The 14,724-nt window shown below is 38.4% G+C and overlaps 1 protein-coding gene across 4 annotated transcripts in view; it reads left to right on the top strand.

Annotated features, from left to right (window-relative positions):
- Positions 1-14,724, top strand: part of LOC129185763 (protein argonaute-3) — a 49,880-nt gene that overhangs the window by 10,551 nt on the left and 24,605 nt on the right. For 2 of the 4 annotated variants that reach the window (XM_054783198.1, XM_054783197.1), the window contains exons 2-10: positions 1,369-1,540; positions 1,613-1,733; positions 4,122-4,330; positions 7,254-7,390; positions 8,878-9,012; positions 9,132-9,219; positions 12,757-12,904; positions 12,982-13,101; positions 13,187-13,309. In XM_054783198.1, coding sequence (XP_054639173.1) covers positions 1,369-1,540; positions 1,613-1,733; positions 4,122-4,330; positions 7,254-7,390; positions 8,878-9,012; positions 9,132-9,219; positions 12,757-12,904; positions 12,982-13,101; positions 13,187-13,309 — 1,253 coding nt within the window. Of the gene's footprint in view, positions 1-1,368; positions 1,541-1,612; positions 1,734-4,121; positions 4,331-7,253; positions 7,391-8,877; positions 9,013-9,131; positions 9,220-12,756; positions 12,905-12,981; positions 13,102-13,186; positions 13,331-14,724 lie in introns of all 4 variants that reach the window. The other 2 variants (XM_054783195.1, XM_054783194.1) reach the window with 1 other exon arrangement.

The raw sequence follows: 14,724 nt of genomic DNA, 5'->3' as shown, positions 1-14,724 counted from the left end.
AAGTCGCTGGCTACATTGCACAAACATGCAGGCAACTTCCGTGTCCGGCACACAGGTACACCGTACACCATACTTGAGTTTGAGTACCATCTAGTGGTTCAAGTGTGAATTACATCTCATGACTATTAATACAAATATGGTCTCAAAAAATGTTATCGATGATAATTTGTAGCACAATTATCGACCAACAAAATTTGTTATGACAAATGAATGGGCAGCTGAACATCACTTTTACCTCACTTATCTTTTTTCACCCCATCAAACCAAGCAAGCCAAGGAAAAAATTTTGCTAAAAATTTTGGTTGTTAACCAGAAAAACGTGCAAACCGGGGCAGATGTTTACCACGGGACCACTGTATAATGAAAAAATATGAATGAACAGACCTTATTTAACGGAGTCACAAAACAATGCAGGTGCGTTTTGAAATGTTTATTGTCCCACAAATCGACGATAAACGATATTAACATTTTTTGCGACCAAATAAAACACTGTTCTAATAATAAATAATAACATCATAATAATGAAATATTTTCTTTAATATGTCATGTTTCACCCTGTAAAGTTTCAGAATTGGCGTTTGTGACACGTTTGTGCATTTTGGTACTGTCTGTCAGTGGTTTGCAGCGTTTCTTTTTCCATGACTTTCTGTGAACACACACAGTGTTGAGCTGGTCTGTTTGTTGAATCAGGGAGTGTTGACTGTCAGAACCAAGGCTCCGCTGTTGTGTTTTTTTTCCCCAAGTTGAGAAAAGTGGGTGGACTCGGTATGTTTGAGGTGGGCAAGAATTTTTAGTGTCTTCCACTACTGTGAAAGGCTGCCCAGCTAGTCCAGTGTTTCTCAACTGGTGGCTTGCAGACTAGTCAAAAATATGTTTTTCCCAATATTTCTATTTAATTCATCAAATTAACACACATTAACACAATTAACTCCCATTAAATAATAATAAAGAAACATACCTCAGATTAACAGAAAATTGCATTAACATATTTAATGTCATTTTAAAATATTTGTATTTCAGAATAAACAAATACTATACATGACAAAATGTATATTACATATTTGAATGTCATTTTCTGACAGTCTGAACTGTATATTTTATTTTAAATGTTAGGATTTTGAAATTGTTTGTAGTAAAAAAATTTAGTTATTTAAGTTACCTTAAATATTGTCATATAATTAATAGCCATTACAAAATTATATGAAATATGTTGGTTCATTTTTATTTTCAAATGTTCACAACATGTGTATTTCAAATAAAAAATAATTCTTCAGGCTTTTTTTTTCTTTTTTTGTTAATCGTTTGATGAATTGATTTATCGATTATCATGACAGCCCACCCTCTCCTCCCTTTTGTCCCCCTCCTCAGGAGCCGTTGGGGCCCAGTCCCTGTTCTCCATGCCTCGACGGCCTGGCTATGGCACCATGGGCAAGCCCATCAAGCTGCTGGCCAACTGCTTCCAGGTGGAGATCCCCAAGATGGACGTCTACCTTTACGAGGTGGACATCAAGCCTGACAAGTGCCCTCGCCGAGTCAACAGGTGGCGTACGAGTCCTGCCGACTATTTACGAGCGTTTTTATTCTCTGATTGCTTGGTTGATGGTTCCAACAGGGAGGTGGTGGACTCCATGGTGCAGCACTTCAAGGTGACAATCTTTGGGGATCGCAGGCCAGTCTACGATGGCAAGAGGAGTCTTTACACGGCCAACCCCCTGCCTGTGGCACCCACAGGGGTAAAATGGATCACATCTATATAGACACTCATGCATACGTCACAGCTAACATCTCAGCTTTGTCGTATTACTCATATCAACTTCACTCTTTGACAAATATTTCAACTTTCTACTTAAATCTTGGTTTTTGTTTGTGTATCTTGTTTTATATATTATGACTTTATTCCCATAATATTTTCTCACTTCAAATACCCCTTTTTTCTCTTAATATTTGGACTTTAATCTCTTAAAATTACAGCAGTTTTTGCCATTTCTGCTGTTATTTTTATAGATTTTTTTCTTGTAAATGTTCTCCTAGTAATTATGACTTTATTCTCATAATGTTTTCACTTTATTTTTGGAACATTACAACTTCTTCCACAACCTGATTTCCCAAAAATGACAACTTTATTTGTTGTTTTGTTTCTTATGATATTACGACTTAAAAATAACAAAAAATGTCAACATCATGCCATTAAAATGACATTATTTTTCCTCATCATAGTATGACTTTATTTTTTTATTGTTTGATTACCTTTTTTCTCTTAATATTTTGACTCCATTCTTTTTTCCCCCAACCTAATTTCCCCAAAATTACAATTTCATTTTGTTTAGTTTGTTTCTCATCATATTAAAACTTTTTTAAAAATGCATTTTTTCTTTAATATTTCAGGTCTATTCTACAAAAATTGCATTATTTTTCTTCCATAATATTTTGAGTTTATTCTTGTAAAGTTGCAGCTCTTTTTCCCATTTCTGCTGTAGTTTTTTTTTTTTTAATGTTCCAACTATTTTAACTTTTTTCTTGACTTTGTTCCTATAATATTATAACTTTTTCTTCAATCTCATTTCCCAAAAATGATAACTTTATTTTTCTTCCATAATATTATGACTTTTAAAAAGTAATCATATTTCAAGTCTATGTTACTAAAACGACATCTTTCCCCATAAAATTTCAAGTTTACATTTTTCTTCTTAGAATTTTTTCTTCTTAGAATAAGAAATTGTTTTCTTAATATTTTGATATTATTCTCATGAAATTACAGCTGTTTTTTTCCATTTCTGCTTTAGTTTTGTTTTTAAATGTTCAACTATTCCAACTTCTTGTAAATGTTCTTGGCGTACTTATGACTTTATTCCCATGATTTTTTTTTACTTTATTCCTATAATAGCTTTTTTCCCCAACTTCATTTTCCAAAAAGTACATTATTTTGTTTTGTTCCTCATAATATTACAACTTTAAAAACATAACGTATTGATCCTTTAACATGTCAACTTTAAACTTCTAAAGTCATGTTATTTTTCCTCATCATGTTATGACGTTATTCTCATCAAATTACAACTTTTTCTCGTTAGATTACATCTTTTTTCCTTTAACTCATTGAATCCCAAATTCACCCCCTTCAGTAGCGGCCATTTTAGACTCTTTGGACTGATCTTTCAAGGCACACAGAATATTGTATTGTATGGTTATATAAACATGGAACCTACCAAAAGAAAGAGTAGACTCTCGTCTTTCTTCAGGAAAAAAAAAAAAGTTTGTTTCCACCTTTTTGCGTTCTTTAGTAATCAGCAGTAGAATAGTTTCAGGAAAATATCAATTCCCAACTAAAGGTTTTTGTGAACGATACATTTCAAGCATAACTTTCACTTTGACACAAATATTTGTTGCTTTTCTGACAGCTGAAATATCTAAACAACTATAACAACACAAACAAACATCAAAATAAGTTGTTTCCAAATATCACACCATCAACTTGACAATTTTCAAATTTGGAACTGAACTATGTCTGTGCACGTGCATGCGCGTGTTGTGTGTGTGTGTGTGTGTGTGTGTGTGTGTGTGCACGTGTTAAAATTTCCCGACAGTGGTAACTTTCTGCATGCTGCACTCTTTCATGCTCTCCAACTTCCTGGTTGTCATGAGCGCTGCCAAGCTCTTATCGCATGCGCTTCTGCCACCTAGTGGTTCGTTTCATGGCTTAAAATTGCTCAATAGTGGTGCCGAGTTGCATCCTCACCTCTTTTTGCCTTTCACGGCAAAAAAACGTGAAAGATGTATAAATACGTCTTTGGGATTGGGCGTTACGGTTAAAAAAAAAAAAAATTATAAATATGTCTTTGGTATTGAATGAGTTCATATTTTGACTTTATTCATGTCAAATTACTGCAGATTTGTCAATTTTTTGCTGTATTTTGTTTTTTGTTTTCTTGTCATATGATATTTTTAGAATGTGCGGTGAGTCCCAAATGGCCCCAGGGCTGCACTTTGGACACCCCCGGCAAGGTGGTGTGCTGTGGAACCTTGAAATTTGACTTTTGACTGCCAGTTGAAGAGCCCTACTCGCAGTTCAAACAGGACCTTGATGCTGTTTGTACTAATTGACTTCTCCTTGTGGTCCCCCTCAGGTGGACCTGGATGTCACGCTGCCAGGAGAGGGCGGCAAAGACCGGCCCTTCAAGGTTTCTATCAAGTTCGTGTCCCTGGTCAGCTGGCACATGCTCCACGAGGTGCTGACCGGCCGGAGCATGCCCGAGCCCCTGGAACTGGACAAGCCCATCAGCACCAACCCCGTGCATGCGGTGGACGTGGTGCTGAGGCACCTGCCATCCATGAAGTGAGTATGCACCTGCAACAAGCACTTGAAGGTCATGTCATGCAAACATACAGTAGTAACGTCCTGACAGTCTTTATGCTAGCAGCGGCATGGACATTTCTCCATTCAACAGCAGCGCAACACTTCCTCATTATCCACCAATCACACTCACGCTGAGTGATGCATTCATGAAAAGCAGAACTCTGCACATCAACATGACAACACAAGCAGGCTGTTTTGTACACGTTCCCTGTGTGGTGTATGATGCTGGTGTTACAGTAGCTGTAACCACAGTGTTGTGGATTGGATTTCAGCTGGGTGAATTTATGATGTAGTGATCATTTTATTGATATTCTTGAAGTATTTTAAATGACTCATCTGTTCAACTTGCATATCACAAAATTCCATAAACAAAAAAAGGCGAGGAAAAATATTGTAGAGGAATGAAGTTGAAATATTAAAGGTCATAATATGTGGGAAAAACAAAATCAAAGCTGCAACTTTTGGAAAGTTAGGTTGGGAAAAAGTTAAGGATGAAGAAAATGAAATCCAAATATTTGGGAATAAAGTCATATTGTGAGAAAAGAATGTAGTTAAAATATCTGTAAAAAAATGCACTAAAAAAGCCGATTTGAAAAGAAAAAGTTCGTATTAGGCTTTGGCAGGTAGAACACCAAACTTCTTTTGGAATTGAATATACAGAATTACATTTATAACATACCAAAGTGGCCCCCGCATTCTTTCACTTTTCACTATGCAGCCCTTGGTGGAAAACCCGCGCACACCCCTGATATAAAGCATAGCCAGCCTATCTTTCCACTTGGCAGCAATATCAACCCCTCCCACTCACAGCGGAAATCAAACCCGGCTCAAATGGGATCTTGTATCCCATATATAAATGTATTTCTAAATATACAGTATATCATCTCATCTCACTGCTGCTTCAATAAAAGGTCATCTTTGAAAGCATTATTAAAAAGGCTCTACAGTATCTCCATCTTATCTTCCTTTTCTTGTTGTTTCCACATTGGAAATGTACTCCCTTTGCACCGAGATGCCACAAAAAGAGCGTAAGAAGAGCTTGATGGAGCAGCCATGCCACACATCTCTCCTACTCTTAAAACATGGAACATTCAAACAGCAGGGCTGGGCGCTATGGACCAAAATGTAATCAGTTCTTCCATATCCTATTTCCCACATTTCATCCACATCCATTCACAACTTTTCAATTCATTTTGAACACATATTGGTGAAAAAGCCTATTATTACTATCAACTTCACTTTTTGCAACCCCTTTTCATTTTTTTTAATTTTTCCAACTATTTCTGCTTTCTTCTTAAATAATCTTTATTATTTATTAATCTTTAATCTTTATTATTATTATTATTATTTACTTGTAATATTCTGACTTTATTTTCATCATGTAACATTTTCCCCTACCTGATTTTCCAAAAATGAAAACTTAATTTTGTTGTTATTGTTTCTCATCTTACGACTCTTACAAAATGTCTTTCTTTAATATTTCAACTCGATGCTACTAAAATGACATTATTTTTCTGCATAATATTTCTAGTTTATTCTTGTAAAATTTGGTACTTTTTTCTGGTTAGAATATGAATTTTCTTCTTAATATTTTGACCAAATTTTTGTAAAATTACAGCCTTTTTTCCCCTCCATTTCTGCTGTAGTTTTTTTTTCTCAACTAATCTAACTTTCTTTTTGTAAATGTTCTTCTGGTAGTTATGACTTCATTCCCATAATATTTAGACTGGTTTCCTATAATATTTTAAATTTTTTCCCAACCTCATTTTTATTTTGGTTGTTTCTCGTAATATTACAACTTCTAAAAAAATGTATGTTTCTTCATTAATACTTCAAGTCTAGGCTATTAAAATGAAATTATCTTTCTTTATAATATTTCAAGTTTATTCTTGTTAAATTGGGACTTTTTTTTTCTTGGTTGAATATGGCTTTTTTTCTTTTTATATTTTTACTTTATTCTCAAAAGTCACAGAGTATTTTCCTTATTAGAATATGCCTTTCTTTTCATAATATTTTGATTTTATTTGTGTAAAATTGCAGTCTTGCTGTTTTTATTTATTTATATTTTATTTCCAACTTTTCCACCTTTCTTCTTTTCTTCTTGTATTTATGATTTTATTCCCATAATACTTTGACTTGCTTCCACTGATATTATACTGATATACAACTTTATTTTGTTTTGTTTTTTTCTCTTTTTATTAAAAAATTGCATCCGCTTTTCTATCACTATTGTGTTTTTTTATTTTTACATTTTTGTAACTTTCTCTTTTGTACATTTTCTTTTTGTATTTATGATTTTATTCCCGTAATATTTAAATTATTATTCCTAGAATATTATAACTTTTTCCCCTGAGTTAATTTTTCCAAAATTACAACATTGTTTTGTTTGGTTTCTCTCCTAATATTGCCGCTTTGAAAAAAATAATGTATTTTTCCTTTTAATATTTCAACTTGATGCTTCTAAAATGACAATATTTGTCCTCATAATATTATTGTTATTGTTGTAAAATTCTTGCAGATTTTTCCCATTTTTTCTGCTCCAGTTTTTTCTTTTTTGAAATGTTCTTGTTAAATTATGTTTCTGTAATGTGCTGCGGGGCAGTTAATAAAAAAAAAACAACAAAAAAAAAACATTTGCATGGCCCCCCGGGTCACGCTTTGGACACCCCTGCAGTAGACTTGGCACTACACACTGCCGGGGATGCGGGGTTGGGGGGGCACTTTGGTATATTTTGTGCATGAAAGATGCTAAAAAAGATCCAGCGTTTGGTGACACAGCAGATGATGATATGATGATGTCGTAGCACTAGTTCATTTGATGCAGAGGGGTTCACACCTTTTGAAGGGACGAAAGCCCACACGAGTGACCAAATCCAACCTAAATCATCCTTTGCCCTACCAGGTACACACCGGTGGGACGTTCCTTTTTCTCAGCTCCAGAAGGCTACGACCACCCCCTGGGCGGAGGAAGGGAGGTGTGGTTCGGCTTCCACCAATCTGTGCGCCCCGCCATGTGGAAGATGATGCTCAACATCGACGGTAAGAGCCAAATATGCGTGGCGTTGCAGCAGCAGCGGGTTGTGTGATGTGAGCTGCGGAGCGGTGGCTGGGGCAAGTTCAAATAGTGTTGTTCATGGAGCACTTGTGACCCGTGGCTGCTGATAAGTGTGTGTGTGCTTTGGCTGGATGGGAGCTGGCTAATTAGTTGCTGTGGAAATGAGATGCTGGGGTCAGGAGGTGAGAGCTGCATGGAGCATTTCCTTTTACACTCTCGCTTTTGTTTTGCTCTGGGTGCTTAACGACACTTGCACTCCCGTATCAGGAACTTTGGCATGTCAGCCAGGTAAGCATAAGAGGGACGCGCTTTGTTTGCCCCTCCCCCCCCAAAAAAGATAAATGATAAAACAAAGCTAAAACCCTTGCGGCGTGCCAGATACACCAGCTTATATTATGCCGTATAATTCATGGAAAAATGGGCTAAAAAAAATGTCAATGTTATCAATGTTCAACAATAATTTGTAGAACAATTATCAACCAGCAAAATTTGCTATCGTGACAGGCCCATGTGTGTTAATGTCTCATGTAAGGATTGTGGATGATGGACAAAATTCCAAAAAAGTGCACTTTTCCTTTTAAATTGAGGAAAAAAGAAGAAAAAAAAATGCTTGCCTCATGGTAAGTCCACCTCTGCATTCCAGACAGTTCTTCTTTGAAATGATGCTAATTGTAGAGAAATGACACGCTTCAATTTGACATTTACATGACTGACTCACAAACAAGCAACTGTGTGTGTGTGTGTGTGTGTGTGTGTGTGTTAGCGTTGGGCGATTTGGACCTGAGCATGTATCAGGATATTTTTGGGACAATATGACAATATAATTCAATTCAGCAGAGTCTTGTATCAAAAGCTAAAACCTTAAGCCATAAGAAATTGTAAAGCACATTTATTTCTTGGTAACAAACTGGCTAACTTTTCTAATGGGACATCAGCCTCAGCACACATTGCTACTAAATCTTCACCAAACTGTAAAGCCCGTGCGGGCAAACGGCGCTCTTATTTTGAAGGCCGGTCGTGTGTTCTCTGTGTATTTAAAAGTCTGTAAGATGAGCCGGTTGCAAGAATCAACGTGCTTCTCGTCTTTTTTTCCCCTACTCTGAACCTGCACATCCACATGTAAAACGCTCCTTACATGAAAGCAGTGAAAATACAGTATGCTCATCCAGCCCGAGTCGCGCACACACAACCGCACTAGCATGCTGAACTAAGCTAACCCTGCCAGCTCCGTAAGAGGATGTTCCACCAACTTTCCAGGAGTTTCAAAAGTTTGGTTGATCAACTCTGCTTTTTTTCATTTGAAATGATGAGTTATACTCGTAGAAGTCATTTTCTTATCATTGGTAGAGCTTCTGCTGGTGTATAAGAATGTGTGCGCGGCCATCCTGGCTGCTTGTCATCCATCTGTTGTGCATGCATGGCGTAAGAAAGGAGTAGAAGTTGTTGCCAACGTGTGATGTTTGCCTGCCAGTGTCTGCCACGGCTTTCTACAAGGCCCAGCCTGTCATCCAGTTCATGTGTGAAGTGCTGGACATCCACAACATCGACGAGCAGCCCCGCCCTCTCACTGACTCCCACCGGGTCAAATTCACCAAAGAAATCAAAGGTACAATTTATTTTTAAAAATTACAAAAAAATTGTCTCTTTAATTAACTCATTTGTTGTCTCTGTTACACACCCCCACCACGCCCCCGACCCCACAACCTGTCATTTTTTGATCGCCAGGTTTAAAGGTGGAGGTGACGCACTGTGGAACCATGCGCAGGAAGTACCGTGTCTGCAACGTGACCCGCAGACCAGCCAGCCATCAAACGTGAGTCAGCGGGTGGGGTGGTCATTGTGTGGTCATTGCGAGTGTGTGTGTGTGTGTGTGTGTGTGTGTGTGTGTGTGTGTGTGTGTGTGTGTGCTTTCAAATTCACAACCCCGCAGGCCAGATGCTCTCCCCTCCAGTCATGACAGAGTGGGCATTAGTCATCCAGTGGTGGAGCAGACCTCAAGTGTTTTGTCATCTTGAGTCGTTACTTTGTCAAATGGCTTTTGCGTGACTGAAAGCAAAACACTTTGACAACCAACACAGGACTCTGAAGCCAAAAATGATGACAGCGCTTCCCTGCTTTGCATGGACGTTATGGATGGCAAAAATGTATTTTTAACGCACGGCCCCCTCCCCCCACGTCGATGTTTTTTTGTTAAGATTTCTGATCTACATTTGGAATAAAAGTGACTGTTACTGTATTTCTGGTGGATAAGCTGCTACTTTTTTCTTCAACTTTGAACCCTGTGGCCTGTCCAGCGGTGCGGCTCAGCTACGGCTAAATTCTAATCTCATGACACACAACTACTACTCATTGTTTAAATACTGTGCCACTCGCGAGTCAGTATCCCCATATATTTATGTTGAAATCATCAAATCATTCAAATTAAAAGAATGTTACAGAAAAATAGCCACTAAAATAAAATAGTCTGTACTGTTTGTGAAATATATATATATATATACAGAAAAAGTCAAATATAATCATCAATCTTCTTTATAACAAACCTTTAGCTATGCTCCAATCCTCTGCCGATACCAAATGAACAACATATGAAATAAAGTGCCTTGTTTAAGTGGCCATTTTTTAATGTCAGCAGCAACTGAAAAATACTTGAGTTTGAACACAGCATCTCATGGGAGGGACAAAAACGTGAGTAAAAACACCATTACATGTAGAACTACAAATAAACTTCATTCTTAGTTTGTTCATTTAAAACTTCTTCAAAATAAGATTTTATCTTGGCCAGAGCCTTTCAAAGTCCAGACAGCGTAATAATTACATCCAGACTCGCCTCCAGCCTCCACCTTTTATCGTGTAGTTAGGACTACTCGTTTATTTATCGCACATCCTTCTTCCGTCACACGTTCTGACACGCTGACAAGTAAGTGAACGAGTCCTAATGAGGCTTGAGTGTCATGAGTCGTCATTTCATGAAGATTAAGAAACATTTTTGTTTGAGATCCTGCTCTGTAAAACGGGACGAGATCCACCCTGGTGGCATCGCGCCTCGAGGATGCGTGGATCTCCACTACGCTGTGTGCAACGGGACCTTACTTTCACTTTTATGTTCCCAAATGCCGGAAACTCTCCAGCGGCACCAGAATCAGTAGCTAGATTTGTCGCGAGTCGCTTTTGAGAAAATATGTCACCAAGAGGGTTTTGAATACCCCCCGAGCTAGCACGGTATGCGGGGGTGTGGGGGCAGCCCGGTCTGCCCGGGCAGCCCTGCAAAGAAGCGCTAACACACACAGCAGTGATGAGTGAGACAGACCTCTGTGTCGAGATACAAGAGAACAGCGCAAATCCAGTCTATATCGATATCAAACATGTTGTTTTTGATATCGCACTTAAAAAAAATATGTTAATTAAAAAAAATATCACTATACTGCCCAGCCCTACAAGTCAGTGAGCTCTTTCTTCGGGGCTCTGTGCTTTGGGCTGCCCGGTCCTCACGGACTCGTGCGCACCAGCAGTATGCCACTTGATGATGTGGACACGTGGTGCTTACTGTATGTATGAACAAATCAGTTTTTTCCTATAGCTTATATTAAGAGAAAAAAATGGTAATCTAATGAGGAAAAAGTCAACATTTTACAAAACATCAGGAAAAATAACGTCATTTTAGTCGCATAGTTATTTAAGATGTTGTTTATTCATAAAGTCAAAATTATTGAGAAAAAGATTGTACTCCGACAGACATTTTTTTAAATTGTCATTTAACCAAAAAAAATCTAAAATCAGCAGTAATTATACAACAATAATGTCAAAAATATTGAGAAAAAATGGTAATCTAATGAGAAAAAGTCGTAGTTTTACGAGAATAACGGAATATGAGGAAAAATAACGTCCTTTTAGTTGCATTGACTTGAAATATTTAAAAAATACATTTTTAATAAAGTAAAAATATTAAGAGAAAAAAATTGTAAAAATGTAATTTAACAAAACTAAAACAAAAAAAACATAAAAAATGGAAAAATCTGAAATTTTTACAAGAATAAAGTCCAAATATTAAGAGAAAAAAATGTGTATTGTAATGAGAAAAAATGAGTAAAAATGCAATTTAACAAAAACGGAAAACAGCAGTAATTATACCAGAATAAGTCAAAGTATTAAGCGAAAATAGTTCTAATCTAATGACAAAAAGTCTTGTAATATGAGGAAAAAAATGTTTTGTAACATGGAGGATTTTAAAGTCATAATTTTAATGAAAAGCAAAATAAAGTTATCATTTTTGTAAGTTAGGTTAGGGAAAAAGCTCTAACATTATAGGAATAAAGTCATAATGTTACAAAAAGAAAATTTACAAAAACTATTAAGAAGAAAGTTTAAATATTTGAAAAGTAAAAAAAAAAAACAGGTAAAATGTGTTTAAAAAAACAAAACAAAAAAACAAAAGAGCAGAGATGATACTGACATGCAGTTTTTTTTTCCTGAAATACATATATGTAACCATTTAGCATACAAAATATGAGTGCATTTTTTACAGTGTGGCCCTCGATGGAAAAATGTTGGGACACCCCTGCTTGATGTCATGCTTGGGGGTGTTTAACTGATTCAGTCCCAGACAACCCCTTCAGTAGCTGCCATTGTAGACCATCTGGACTGAACTTTCAAGGCACACAGAATGTTGTGTTCTATGGCTACATAAACATGGAACCTACCAAAAGAAACATTACACTCCCGTCTTTCTACGCTTTTCCATTCTTTAGTAATCGGCAGTAGAACAGTAGAAGTACTGTACGTTTCAGGAAAATATCAGTTCCCAAGTAGAACAGGGAGAAAAGCAGCTTTGTGTGAAAAGATACATTTCAAGCATAACTTTCACTTTGACACAAATATTTTTTGCTTTTTAGACAGCTCAAATATCTAAACAACTATACTAACATAAACAACACCAAAAAGGCTTATTTTACATTAAAAGTAACAATTTATTTGCAAATATAACACCATCAACTATTTGCAATTTTCACATTTGGAACTGAAGTGTGCGTGTGCACGCGTGCGCACGCATGAAAATGTCCCTACATGTCCCCCAATGCGTAACCTACTGCACGCTACAGTCCTTCACGCTCTCTCACTTCCTCCTTCCTGTCATGTGTGTTTTTTCCATTCACATGCTGAGCTCTTATCAAATGCACTTCTGCCACCTTGTGGTTGTTTTTATGGCTTTATTGCGTCATCACCTCTTTTTGCGTCTCGCTCCGAAAACGTAAGGCGTATAAATATGTCTTTGGTAATGAATGAGGTGAATGGTACTGCAGTTCCGCTCCACAGTCGGGTGGTTTTTCCACATGGTACGCTCCGTTGCCCCCAGGTTCCCTCTGCAGTTGGAGAACGGTCAGACTGTTGAGCGTACCGTAGCCCAGTACTTCAGGGAGAAGTACAGCCTGCAACTCAAGTACCCGCATCTGCCCTGTCTGCAGGTGGGCCAGGAGCAAAAGCACACCTACCTCCCCCTAGAGGTAAGAGACGATCCACAGCAAAGCACAAGAAGTATTTGCTGGCGCTCGAGCTGAAGCTTGTGTTTGCCGGTTTGCAGGTGTGTAACATTGTAGCCGGTCAGCGATGCATCAAGAAGCTGACAGATAATCAGACCTCCACCATGATCAAGGCCACGGCTCGCTCTGCACCCGACAGGCAGGAAGAGATCAGCAGGCTGGTGGGTTGTGTCTACTAAGCGCGACGTACCGTTGGCCACTCTACTCTTCCTTCAGCACCTTTTAGCCCCTCCTCTCTCCTCCAAGGTGCGCAGTGCCAACTACGACGCCGACCCTTTCGTCCAGGAGTTCCAGTTCAAAGTGCGCGACGAGATGGCCCATGTGACGGGGCGTGTGCTACCCGCCCCCATGCTGCAATACGGCGGCAGGGTGAGCACAGAGCACTTTATGGTACCCTTCTTTTAAATCACACCCATTCTCTCTGTTTGTCTGACGTGCTTGGCCGCTTTGCCTCTTCGATCTGTCGCACATTGGCTTCTCTTTTATGGCTTTTTGCTAAACGAGTACTCATCAGCCACAGTCTTCAAGTTTTACTCTGGTATTTCACTTGTTCAGTACTGGGGTGTCCAAACCTTTTTCAGCATTTTTCATTCAGAAAAATGGAAGAATGTGTGGGAGCTAGGGATGCTCCCATCAGGTTTTTATTCTGCCCATACCCATCATCCACGAGTGAAATCGGCCGTTACCTTACATTTTTAAATAAAAAAACATGAAAAGAACATTTGTTTTCATAGCTTATTTCGAAAACAAAGCCAATGTGCTTGTTTTAACAGAACATGAACAAATACTTGTGTCTTTCTAGTGATGTCACATTAATGAATTAAAACCTGAATGAAAAGCAGGCTTGCAGGCGCCTCGTGGTCGTGGGGGGCTCCGTGGATCAGGCACCTTCTTTAAGGAGACTTTGGAGGCAAGAGCATCCAGCAGGACTCCAGGCAGTTGGTTTCCTCCACCGACGAGTCCAACCGCTGTTAGGGGTTTCGCGGGCGCGTGTCCTGCCTTTTGGCTAATTAGCCACCGCCCGACCTGACGATCACATCGCGAGCCGCAAAACCTCACCACATCCTGCAAAGTGCCCGCCCCCCAAATGCCGCACCAAACGAAAGCGTTTTAAGGCGTGTTTTGCAGGGTGCAAAACTTGTATCACTCTCGCAACCACGGGAGGTCCCATACAGCAGACATGCTTGTTTTGGGAACGTGGGCGGGAGGGGGTGGCTATAGGCTGGCTGCGGCAATGGGGGTGGAGCTGATAGGCATTATAAAGCAAGTATCGGCAAATGCCAATACCGTCCTTTTTCACGGAAATTGGCCAATATTGATCGGTGGCCGATCTATAGGAGCACCCCTAGTGGGAGCATTTTAATATTCTTCTTTTTCTTTATTAAACAGACAAAAGTCAATCCAAAGTAGTTCCAGACATTCTTAAAAGCCTGCATCTCAGCTACAAGTGATTTCTATTAGGATGAGTGCCTTACCGTCTACTTTTATTTATGTAGTGCAGCCTTAAGCCAATGAGGGCCACATCTTGGAAAATGAAAAGGATGCAACTTAGATTTAGATTTAGAAGTTCAAGTTCAAGTAACGCTGGCAAAATAATGAATAAATGATATTATTAGTAAAAAAAAAAGCATATTTAAACAAACTAAAAATGTATTTTTTGGCCTACATGAATTATTTTCAAGCATAAAAACATCTAAATGAAGTCAAATTCAAACCCGAGGCAGAAGAAACATCGTACTTGTGAAGGTAGTATCCTACATTAGCTACTAGGTGTCACCAGAGCA

Source organism: Dunckerocampus dactyliophorus, chromosome 7 (assembly GCF_027744805.1).
Source record: "Dunckerocampus dactyliophorus isolate RoL2022-P2 chromosome 7, RoL_Ddac_1.1, whole genome shotgun sequence".
Lineage (NCBI taxonomy): Eukaryota > Metazoa > Chordata > Actinopteri > Syngnathiformes > Syngnathidae > Dunckerocampus > Dunckerocampus dactyliophorus.
This window is presented reverse-complemented; position numbering and strand designations above follow the sequence as displayed.